The sequence below is a fragment of the Copadichromis virginalis genome, linkage group LG18, assembly GCF_057382275.1.
Source record: "Copadichromis virginalis isolate Kocher_CV1m ecotype Utaka linkage group LG18, C_Virginalis_male_GT1.1, whole genome shotgun sequence".
In the NCBI taxonomy this organism is placed as follows: Eukaryota; Metazoa; Chordata; class Actinopteri; order Cichliformes; family Cichlidae; genus Copadichromis; species Copadichromis virginalis.
This window is the reverse complement of record NC_140635.1, coordinates 4,127,102-4,138,482: the sequence shown is the minus strand read 5'-3', so window position 1 is coordinate 4,138,482 and position 11,381 is coordinate 4,127,102. Positions and strand designations below refer to the sequence as shown.

At 39.5% G+C, this 11,381-nt stretch overlaps 1 protein-coding gene across 1 annotated transcript in view; it reads left to right on the top strand.

The window, feature by feature from the left end:
• The first annotated feature begins 5,397 nt into the window (after nucleotides 1-5,397).
• Nucleotides 5,398-11,381, top strand: part of marchf11 (membrane-associated ring finger (C3HC4) 11) — a 28,731-nt gene continuing 22,747 nt past the window's right edge. Inside the window, exon 1 of the mRNA XM_085439601.1 lies at nucleotides 5,398-6,125. Within this exon, the coding sequence (XP_085295727.1) occupies nucleotides 5,748-6,125 (378 nt within the window). The 5' untranslated portion in view covers nucleotides 5,398-5,747. The remainder of the gene's footprint in view (nucleotides 6,126-11,381) is intronic.

Genomic DNA, 11,381 nt, shown 5'->3' with positions numbered 1-11,381 from the left:
AGTACCAACAGTGTTTCAGTTGATATAAAAGGTGACAATGAAAAAAAACCAACATACGGTGTCCTAATAGTGTGTTGGACCAGTACCTAACTCCATAACAGCTTCAAAGCTCCATTGGTTCCTCAAGTCTCTGGAACTCTAATCGATGGTGTACGCAGTTCTTCCAAATGATATTCTTTCATTCTGTATGTTTAAGTTGGAGAGCACTGTCGGGCACTCCCATCTGTGTTCAGATATGTTCACATTATGTTGATACTCAAACCCCATTGCTGGAGCCATTTTCATTTTGGATGAGACCCCTCCTATTAGAATAGAAATGTTTCATCACAGGATAAAAGATGATCACTCAGAATACCTTTGTATAGATTTGCACAAGAAAAGTGGAGCGAAAAGCATGCTAGCAAAATTCCCCTCCCAGCAAAGCAGAGTGACAAAATCCTCTCACTGTACCTTCACCTGAAATGATCACTGGTAAATGTAATCGTACTCGGAGCTAAACTCATAGACTTGCATAAAGGATGGATGTAGCCACCATTACATCCTCTACTGGTTGGGAATTTTTAGAGTTGGACCTGACAGTGAAACCGATGCCATCATTGGGTAACAATGTCTTGGCCACACTGTAAAACACTCAAGATGGAAAAACCTGACAAAAAAAAAAAGGATTTCATATTGATCTCTTATATCTGATGTAAAATGCATCAGTCTATAATTTGTTTGGCATAACTGAAGCAGTTTATGAAAGTCTGACTTATCACAACTGTGGTTTTAAGACAAATTGAATTGATCCTTTTTGATTCTATGGATCGTAATTTGCAAAATAACCATATTGTATTAAATAGGACTTACTGTCTACAGTTCATTATGTGTTAAAAAGTGAAAAACTACAACAGGAGTGCTATGCTAGAGATGCTCCACCTAGCATCGTCTCCATAGCCTTTATTCTCCCACAAATCGTGACCATAGTAATAAAACATAAGTGCATTTATTAACCATTTAAAAGCTTATACTGAGGCTGCAGAATGGCTCTAAAAATAGTTTTGTCAATCAGAGGTCAGCTCAAGGCAAGAGTTTCGATTTCTGTCTATTTTAGATGCTATACGAGTCAGCTGTTAAATCCCTTGCAATACTTAAAACTGTCAAACTTTCTTTATTCATTTATGAATTTATTGCAGCTCTTCTGACTGAATCATAACTTTAATAACATTATTTTTCTTCTTTCTCCTCAAGACAGCAAAAGTGACTTTTTACAACCTGGCAACAAAAAGGATTTCATGCCTTGTGTCTGATATGGTGTATAACTCGTTTAGCTTAAGTAATTAATGAATTTCTGAATTATTAGAACTGTTGTTTTTAGACAAATTATAAAATATTTACAGACAAAACTAAAAATATGAAAGAAAATTTCAGTTTCTCTGTCTGAATTCATTAGGAAGATTGGCGCCGCCCCATCAGGCAGAAGGTTAAACTCAAAAGTAGATTCAGAGACGGCCTAAGTCACCACCCCTCCTAAACACAATGTGTTGAGAAGCAGTTCACCCGGCCCTCCCTGCTCTCAGCACGATCCCGGTCTCCCTCTGAGCCCTGGGGACCTGGTATTGATCGGTGTCTCGTAGGTAGTGATTGGACATGAGTGGATAATTTCCTTTGCTGCATTAGAGTCCATTACTGGCCTGCTCCCCGGAAAGCGATAGACATCCTCAAAAAAAAAAAATGAGAGAGAAGATTCTTCTTGGAAAAGCAGTCTCCGACAAATGATTCGCCAGCTGAGGCTCCTTGAACTTTATTATCAGGTCCATTTGGAGGATGATAATAGATACTGGGTAACAGCAAAGGAGGATCTGGCATTAACTGAGACGTTTTCTGTCGTTTTCTCAAGCCTGGGGGTGTTGCGTATGTTAAATAAGAAAAACAAAGATGAAATAAAGCTGATATATACAGACACAGAATTATATTCATTCAGAGAAAGAATCCCAGCTGAGTTTTAACCTTTACAGACTTCCTCCCACGGAGGCCGAGCAGGACTATTCTCAGCTTGAGAGTCTCTCTCAGAGCTCCACGGGAGCGTTTGTTTTGCTGGGTGAATCATTACTCATTGCCACCGTGACATCCTTTGTTTCATTCTCCTGTTTCTTCTTACTCACTGGGATCCTTTTTCTTCACGTTCGAGTGGAAATTGTGAAGCAGCAAGGCTCTATATTTACTAAAAAGAAAAAAAGAGGGGGGTGGGTAGCTGCTGAATGAGAAACATTGATATGCTGAATATGAACACAAATACACTCCCACAGGGGCATGAAACACAGAAAAAGAGCTTACACTGACAACTACTCTGGATTGTCATGCATGAAATTCCAACGAGCTTCTCCCATATGGAAAGTCTTTCCTTTTTTTGAAGAAATGGTTTTGATGACTTCTTCAAATTTCGTCCAGCTGGTTAGATATTAAAATGAGGTTCACATTTGAAAATGTCTGTTTTAAATAATGATGCATGTATGTATTTAAAGGTTTATTTAAAGCTTGTTATTTTTGCAGTAGTGGATTAAAACTGTTACACAGAAACGTATTGAAAAAGCTTGTGTCTCAGCCCAGGCTTCATCTGTGCTGTGGAAACTGAGCCAAAATATTTAAACTCCCCCTCGGAGGGCAGATATACTTGTAAGCAATAATGCAGATTGTAGACTAAGACCCCGTGTTCGATTTAAATCAATAACTGCCCTTTACAATTTATAAAGAGTTGTATCCTGCACAGAACAAATATCAAGTCATCTCCAAAACCATATCTAGAAACCAACTCATTTAACCCACCAGTCTCAGCTAACCTGAACTGGTTAAATTCTAGTAAAATACTTCAGCTTAACTTCATGACATTATTTGTGATTTGCTCAAATTTGATTTGAGGATATTTCTTTGCTGTTTGTTTTTAGCATGTAATTAAAGATAATTCCACCACCTGCTCGTTATTTACATTTGTTTTAAGCTTAAAGCTTTATTAAAACTGCAAAATTTCTCAGTGTGTTGAAGGAAATGGGGTAAACCTTTAGGCATTACAGGGATCTGAAGCAGACATTAGATTTATTGCTCCTGTAACATCAGATACCCCATTGGTATCCTTTTCTATTCATTTCTAAGGAGGCTATCTTACCCCTCACCTGTATATAAATGGCATCCAGGGTCTACGTAAAGATCCATAAAACAAATACTTTTACTGTCATCACTGTGATCACCAGAGTGCAAGAACGTGTTAAAGAAGCCTGTGATACTAGTACAAGTTTTTCACATAACTGCATATAATTAACATTTGTCTCCCACAAACTCACAGAACCCAGCTTTAGTGGATCTATAAAATTAAAGGTAAAATAAAGTTTAAATGGCTTGTTTCAGGTAATAGGTTAACTATAAATTACACAAAGCTACAATGCCAGAGTCCTAAGACTAGAAATAAGCAGCTGGAAACGAGTATAATAAGTCACATTTAACTTCTTGTTAACATACTGAAGTTTAACTTTAAGACCATTAGCTGGCTGTTAGAACACTTCTCCACGTGGCCCCAAAACAAACATCAAAAGACACTTTCCTATAATGGATACTCATGGAATAACTAATGAAATGACCTTACCCTGTCAAATGCTCCTTAAATGCAATCAGGACCTTTAAAACAAACACTGTTTGTGACTCTATCATCACCAGAACCCAAGATCAAGAAGTGAGAAAGATTTTTTTTTTTTTTTTTTTTTTTTTTTTTTGGCCTGTCCCGTTTGGCTCTTTTGCATCAGAATTGTTGTCTAAAGGCAAAGAAAGATGCCCAATGGATTTACTTTACCAAACTGACCATCCCAGCCTTGCTGTAATGGTCCATTTGATTCACCTTTTATTGTTTATTTTATTTTCACTTACTGAATACGGGACAGACTTGACTGGGGGAAAGAAGGGGAGAAAGAAAGAGGGAAAGAGAAACAGCTGAGAAGAGGGACGGGGGAGAAGGGCAAAAGACAAAAACCAACAGAACGGGCAGAGAAAAAAAATGCATATATCAATCACCTGGATCACCTGCTGAGAAAGAAAAAAGAAAGCAAGCAGAAGAGAACAAGAGTAATAGAATAAACAACATCACAATGATATATGGGAATATGACAGTAAATACTAAATGTGAAACATTATTGTGCAGCACATAAGATCAACAGAACACAGTATGCTTTGAGGTAGGAGCCAAAAAGGGTGTAGTTTGTGGGTGTGATCACCCGTGTGTACACCTGTGAGCATGGACGCGCTTGTTTTTTGTTTAAACCTTTAAAACAAACACTGTTTGTGACTCTATCATCACCAGAACCCAAGATCAAGAAGTGAGAAAGATTAAAGAACACCATCCAAAGACATTTCACTCAAAGCAAAAAATGAAAATGACTTGTGCATAAATAACACTTACAACCACACCTTCTTTAGACTATTAATGGCTTCCTGTTGTTGCACCCCTAAATTCATTATCAGCCACTTTAAGATCAGGCTTCAGCCTCCTAGGAAACTGTAGCTCTGTTTCAGATAGTTTTTTGTGCTCTTGGCTCTGCATGCTGTTATTAAAAGGTTGTATCCTTAAAATTATGACACAGCTCTGCATGTGCAAAGTTTTCTGTTTGGGACAAGCAGCCAATAAGGAAAAAAACGTTGAGCATTAATTAACTTTACCTCATTAAAGCATTAACTCATAAGTTCCCTTTAAATGCTTCTTTTAGATTCATTTTGGATCGGTAAGATTATTAACCACACGTTCCAAGCAGAGGACACCGGAATTCACCGTGAACCACCTTTAGAGAACCACAGGCTCAGCCCTCTACGACATTTAATAAGGCTATCATTTACAGGCTGAAGTTCCTCTTTAAGTTTCAGAAAGATTTTAACCACCACCACTGATAATGATGGCATTTGTAACCCAGCAGGTGACCCCTTTAACACAGGGAGGCTGCTGTGGGTCGCCACGTCTCAGCACATAAAATATTCTTTGTGGCAGGCGGGCGGACTGGCCAAGTTGCTGCTGCTGTGAGTATGATGCTTCTCATTTCTTTCTTACTGCTGGCTGTGCTGAAGTAGTGCCTGCCTGGGTCTGGAAACTTATGTCCTCCATCATATTAATGGGATAATAATATGATTGATTGGTCATCCCCCGGGGGAAATGGTCTTTTCTGCTTCCTGAGAGTGCACGACTCATCAGAGAACTTACAGCTGACTTGAAGTGGATTCGTGCCCAAGAGCCCCTCAGCAGGGTGAATGCTCGAGCACATCAGGCGGCTTCCAGCCCGGGTTGGACCGCTCGGAAGATTGTTTGCGTGCCGCTACTCTGTTGCCATCGGCTTTATCGGTGGGGACTAAAGAGGCGGAGGAGGAGGAGGAAGGGTAGAGGGGGATTTGGGTGCTTCAGGACGGCTGAGTCTCGTTGCGATGCATGGAGGCTGCTTGGAAATGCTCCCCGGGTCTCCGGAGCGCATGAGGCGGTTCCAGCCGAGCGACGGTCCGCAGCAGCATCGTGAGCTTCCTGCGGCTCAACTGCAGCTCTGCCAGGCTGTCACGCTGTAGGTTCCGTTACAGGAGGTGCACGGCTCGGTTCGGAAGCCACGGAGCGGAGTTATTTTCGCCGAGAGCGCCGTAATCAAGGAGCCTGAAGGCTGCATCGCGTCCCTGCGTCGCAGTGGTGGTGGATACTGTGTGAGCGTGTCGGGCGGCATCTATGCAATTTATTTTCGACTTTTCATTTTATTATGAGCACAGAGGAGGGAGAGGCGGGTCCCGCGTGTGGGGAGGCGAGTGGAGGTACCACCATACCTCACCGCCACACCTGGGAGGAAAGCGAACCTCACGGCTTCCAAGGACGTCCGCACCCCGACGATGAGGACGAAGCCTTGGGAGGAGAGGAGGGAGAGGGGGCAGAGGGCTGCCGGGAGGGCCGGAGCTGCAGGGACGCGTGTGGGGGTGACACAGAGAAATTCACTGTGGAGAACAACGAGGGGAATTTTTCCAGTGAGGACGGGGCTGTCGGGGGGAGCTCTTGCAAGGCTCAGACAATGCATTCAAACTGCAGCAGCGAAACCTGCATCCCCACTCCCAGCTGCAGGATCTGCTTCCAAGGCGCAGAGCAGGTACATGTGGTTTTTAGCTTACTGATGCCAACCAATGTGTGTCCAAGATTGTGTTACCAAATGTGTTTGTAGTGTTGGCAGATTAACAGCCCCGGTTTTGTGAGTGGTCGAAGTTGAATTAAACTGAAGGTGAGGGCTCGGTCCTCGCAATGCTTGACCCTGATTGGCTGAATGTAGCAACTCTTCTAATTAAAATTAGGTAAACCTGCTGAGTTCATATCCTGCTGGCTGGCCTGGTTGGACGGATTTCAGTAGCGCAGAGAGCCAATCAGAAAGAAACACACACACACACACACACACACACACACACACACACACACACACACACACACACACACACAGAGAGAGAGAGAGAGAGAGAGAGAGAGAGAGAGAGAGAGAGAGAATCCGAAAGCTTAAAGTGTGTGAGCTTTTTAATTCTCTGAGATGTTACAGGGAAAGGTTTTGTTCAGTAACGCCGGACCTGCTGCTGTCCGTGGTGCTGAAATCACCAAGGGCAGCAATTCCAAAGCTGAGCACAAGTACTTCTTTAGAAGTCCTCAAGAGCCAGTCATATTTTACCATTCATCAACCGACTTACCGGTGGATACAAAAAAATCATATCGTAATTAATTAAATCCCATAGTTAATTAATGTCAATTTCCATTTAATTTCCATTAAGTTATTACATTCTAATGAATTAACTAATTAATGTATCATAACTCATAAAGTACAGCTGCATTGTGACGTATAAGATTTTATATATTATAATGTATTTGTTAATAATTGTCAGATCTTACTGTGTTTAGTAGTAAAGGATTAATTCCTGATCAGGGCATCAAACACTGCTCTTTATTAAATGTGTGCACTGGATGTCCTCTGGGGCCACTGCAGTGAGACACCTGTTGCAACATAACCATTTTCACTGCCAGCTCCTCATACATATACTTGGAGAAAGCATTTTTCTTTTAACATTTTGACTACATGATATATGTAAAACCGATAAAGCTACCATGGCATTTATTTATCATTTACAAATTTTGTACCCACCAACACAAACTCTTATATAATATTTGCCCTTTGAGGGTGTAATAGATGTATAACTTAACTCCAGTAGCTTTCAGAGCACATTTATACTGCAATGCTATAGTAGATTCAGTGAGCATCAATATCTACTGTTATACTTTTAGTGCAGGCGACAAAATTCAGGCACAGGTAGCCTTAGAAAGGAGTCTTGAGGTCATGAGACTGGTACTGCTGAAGCAGTTGAAGCAGTTTCTAAACACAACCCAGTGTCTTGTTGCAGTTCTGTTTAAAAAAACAAAAAAATCCTGAAATCACACTGACCCAACCACATGCCACTTCCCCCATGTCTATAATGCCTGCACACAGCTGTTCCTACATAATGTTGTTTGTGTTATAACATGAAGTCAGAAGCTGCCAATATTTATCTTTTTACCAAGTAATAAACTAAAGTTTTTACATACCGAGACTGAAAAATTCATCCCTTTATGGATGAAGGATCCCAGCCTTACTATTCATCCCACTGACTGGAATTACAGGCTTAAAAACATAACTGTAAAGTGTGTGTACTTATATACACACACACACTTTAGTTAGAGGAAAATGTGTCTCTGTTGTGGTACTGGCAACACGATGTTGATAATGTGTGGGTTAATTTTATTTATTTATTTATCTAATAAGGAAATCCCACTGAGATAAAATGTTCACAAGGAAAAAAGGACAGGCATACAAAATATAAACATATTGTATTAAAAATGCAATAAGTACAACATGAAATGCATGATATGCAGACATTCACTACATGGCACCTTTAAATCCAGAGACGCATGTTTAAGTTTGGTTCTTTCTGCAAGTATTTCATTTCCAAGGTGTTTGGTGAGATCCTGTTTTGAAATCTCCAAATCTGTCAAAAACATCAGCACATCAGAAGCAACTGTTTAGACACACACACACGTGCACACACAGACACACACCGGTGCTGTTTCCTCTGTGGTCACTGATGTCCAGGATTAAAGAATGCAGTGGTGAGTGGTGATTTTGTTTCTCTAATAAATCTGTATAAATAAAGAAGTACAGATGAGCAATATGCTGAATCAATGTTCAATAAAAGTGAGGAGGTGGCTTGAACATACATTATATCACCAAATATCACCATCAATCCTCAAAATAGCTTCCACGTTAGTTTTTTCAACAATTAAAACAAAATCTATAAATTGTATTTTCTAATAAGAGTGCCAACTTGTACAATAAAGAAAAGCTTGTCATTTATCCATATACCCTAATACTTGTGTAATTTAAATGACAGTCTCATCAGCAAAGAGATGTATTCTTGCTGAAATATAATTTTTATTGTAGTATTAAGATAACTTCTAAAATTATAAAACAAAATATGTCCTCAAATGGAAGCCTCTGGGACACCTTTAGTTATTCAAGTAAATCAAATTTGTGCATCTAGACAAGAACATTGACTAAACATTGCTAGTACTATGTCATAGATTTCCACTGGTTGGTTTATTTTCAGACATGCCTCATTTCAGAAGCCAAAATAGTGCAAGCCCACAACCCATGATTTTTATCAATAACAAATAAATAAAAATCAACCAAACATACAGACAGAAAGGCTGAATTTTAGTAAACAGTCAACAGAATAGCAAACTTTTATTTGTTTACAAAAATAAAGATCAACAGATCTTCATGCAAGATCCTGAGCAGGGTCCAAAGTACGAAAAATGGATGATAAAAAGTTCCAGGTTCAGAGGCTAAAGTTCTGTTATTGTATTTTTGTAACAGGAAGGTTAAATGAAAACTGTTCAAAGTGAAGAGAAGATGGTAGATCCCTCCATAAGGACTCAAAGTGTTTAGCATTTTGGATTGTTAGCAGCTAAGTACACCTTTCTGCCACATGTCAATAATCTCTAATTTATCCAAATAACATTTCTATTAATCAGTTTTTGTGTTTAGCTGCTTCCTTTACAAACACACTAAGAAATCAAAGTCTTCATTTCAGAGCAGCTTTCTTGAAGGAGATGCTAGATGCTCCAAAACTATTTACATCCTGTTTGTGTATAAAGTGCCTTTCAAACACTCAAATAAATTAGCAGTGCTTTAAATGGGTTGTAGAAATGCATTAAAACACAATAAACTGAGAAATAAAAGCAGATAAAAGATAAACATGCTGAGCATTATTTTTGTAAGGGTGGAGGCAGCATGTAGATCATGAATGAAGTCCAGTATAATATTACATTACATTTTATTATTGTTTAAGTGAAGCTCCTGTTATAGATGAAACTAAGATTAAACTGGTGAGTCTTTCCACCCGTACACAGAAAACTGCAGCTCCTTCATCGTAACAGAGGGGGATGACAGTGACTGAATCATAGGCCATTAATAATAAATATTTTCCCTGAAGCGATGCATCAGTCTAACTGTCTGCATGTTTTCCTGGAGGTGAATGGACTGATGTGGACCTGCAGGGACAAATGGACATTGTCCTACTGGCTCTGAAACCTGACACTCTGCAGGCCTTTTGGGCTCGTGACAGTGATGGCTGATGAGGGACGATACATCCCTGCTGGAGCTTAAGGGAAGAGGGGAGTAAGGGCAGTAAATGCCTAAGTGAATATCCTGTCTTCTGAACGTGGGCTACAGCCTATTAGCAGAGTTAATCTAATAATGCTGCCCCCGGGTCCAGACTGATATTTGATTTTGATACACGGCCACAGGCTGGGCAAGCTCACCAGTTATCAAGCAAATTGCAAAACAGACATTTAACATTTTAAATATTCATGTCTCGGCAGATAGAGTGAAAATGTGCCGTAAACACCATAAAAATCCTCTTCCAGTCTTTGGATTGATTGGTTTAAGCCATACTCTGACATCTTCCATACCACCTTCCTTTCAGAAACCAGTGCTATTTTGTTCATTCAACAGTCCAGGCTAATGATTGTAGTTTATCTTAATTTTGGAAAGAGGAGCTGAAAAAAAACAACCACAACTTGGGGTCTAATTTTACACATTTTCTGCAGCTTTCGGGCTAATCCACCAGCAGATGTATTGAACACACTGAGAACTTCTCATTTGTTTGTTTAATAGATCTGCTTGATATTTCACTCAAACAGCAGTTGACAGGTGCTGCTGCTACATGGGATTTTTCTGGAGCTTTAAACCACATGTCATAACAATCGTCAGTGGGTAAAGGGTGCCCCAAAGGGCTGTTAGGTGGACTAAAATTATAGAATTTGATGAGTGTATAGTTTTAAAGAGGACTGCAGAGCGGGAAACAAGAGCCAATCAGGGTTGGCCTATGATATATAAACACAATTATCAAACCAAAGTAGTGGAAAACTAGATAAAACCTTAAAGGGAGTTATAGCTGTTGTATTGCAAATTACTGAAATTCTTTACCTTTGGTCTACTCACTAAAGTTTTCTGGAGATTTTTCCTCCATTGCTTATTCCTCAATCTAAAGATCGAGTGTTCCTGTGAAAAGCTCCAGAGCAAATAAAGCTTTAGGCCTTGAGCAGTTTTATATCTTTTATTATGGCAGTTCTTTCACAAGCTCTAGATTCATTTACTGCCTTTTTAAAGAAACTTTGTTGCATTGTTTACTCTTTAACAATCATCAGACTGTTTACTTGAGCTCCCCAGAACAACTGAATAAAAAGCCCTCGAGTTTCCATTTATTTTAAATGTTACATTTGCATTTGCCTGTCTGCACAACAAGTGTATACGCAGGCCTTGAGGTGGCATCGTCAGTGACATGAACTTGTTTATTTGGAGCTTTCATCTGCACTGTAAACACCATTTGATTATGAAAGTGTTTCTTAAAAGCCGCACTAAAAAGCTATAAGAGTGCCATGAATGACATGAGAACATTGCTGTTTTTCTTATCATGGTTTAAATAACGATTTTCTAATGTGAAGCATATTGTGTTCATTCCCAACTCCAAAAGTGTATTCTTGGAATGTACTAGAGTGGCTTTTTATTTGTTTTATACTGGGTCTCACTCAGACAATCAAAGCAGTGCTATAGATTACCTTCATTAGGCATATCTGCTCTCACTGACATCAGCAAAGGTGAAAAAACGGTGTTTAGAGCTTTTGTTTTGAGCTTCTGACTTTGGGGGGTGTATTTGCACTGATGTGCTTACTTCCTTATTCAAACTTTTGGACATGTTTTTTTTTTTTAATATTAGCACCCACCATTGTAACAGTATGAATATGGCAGAGAGTAAGAAAAAAAATAGCCCCCTTC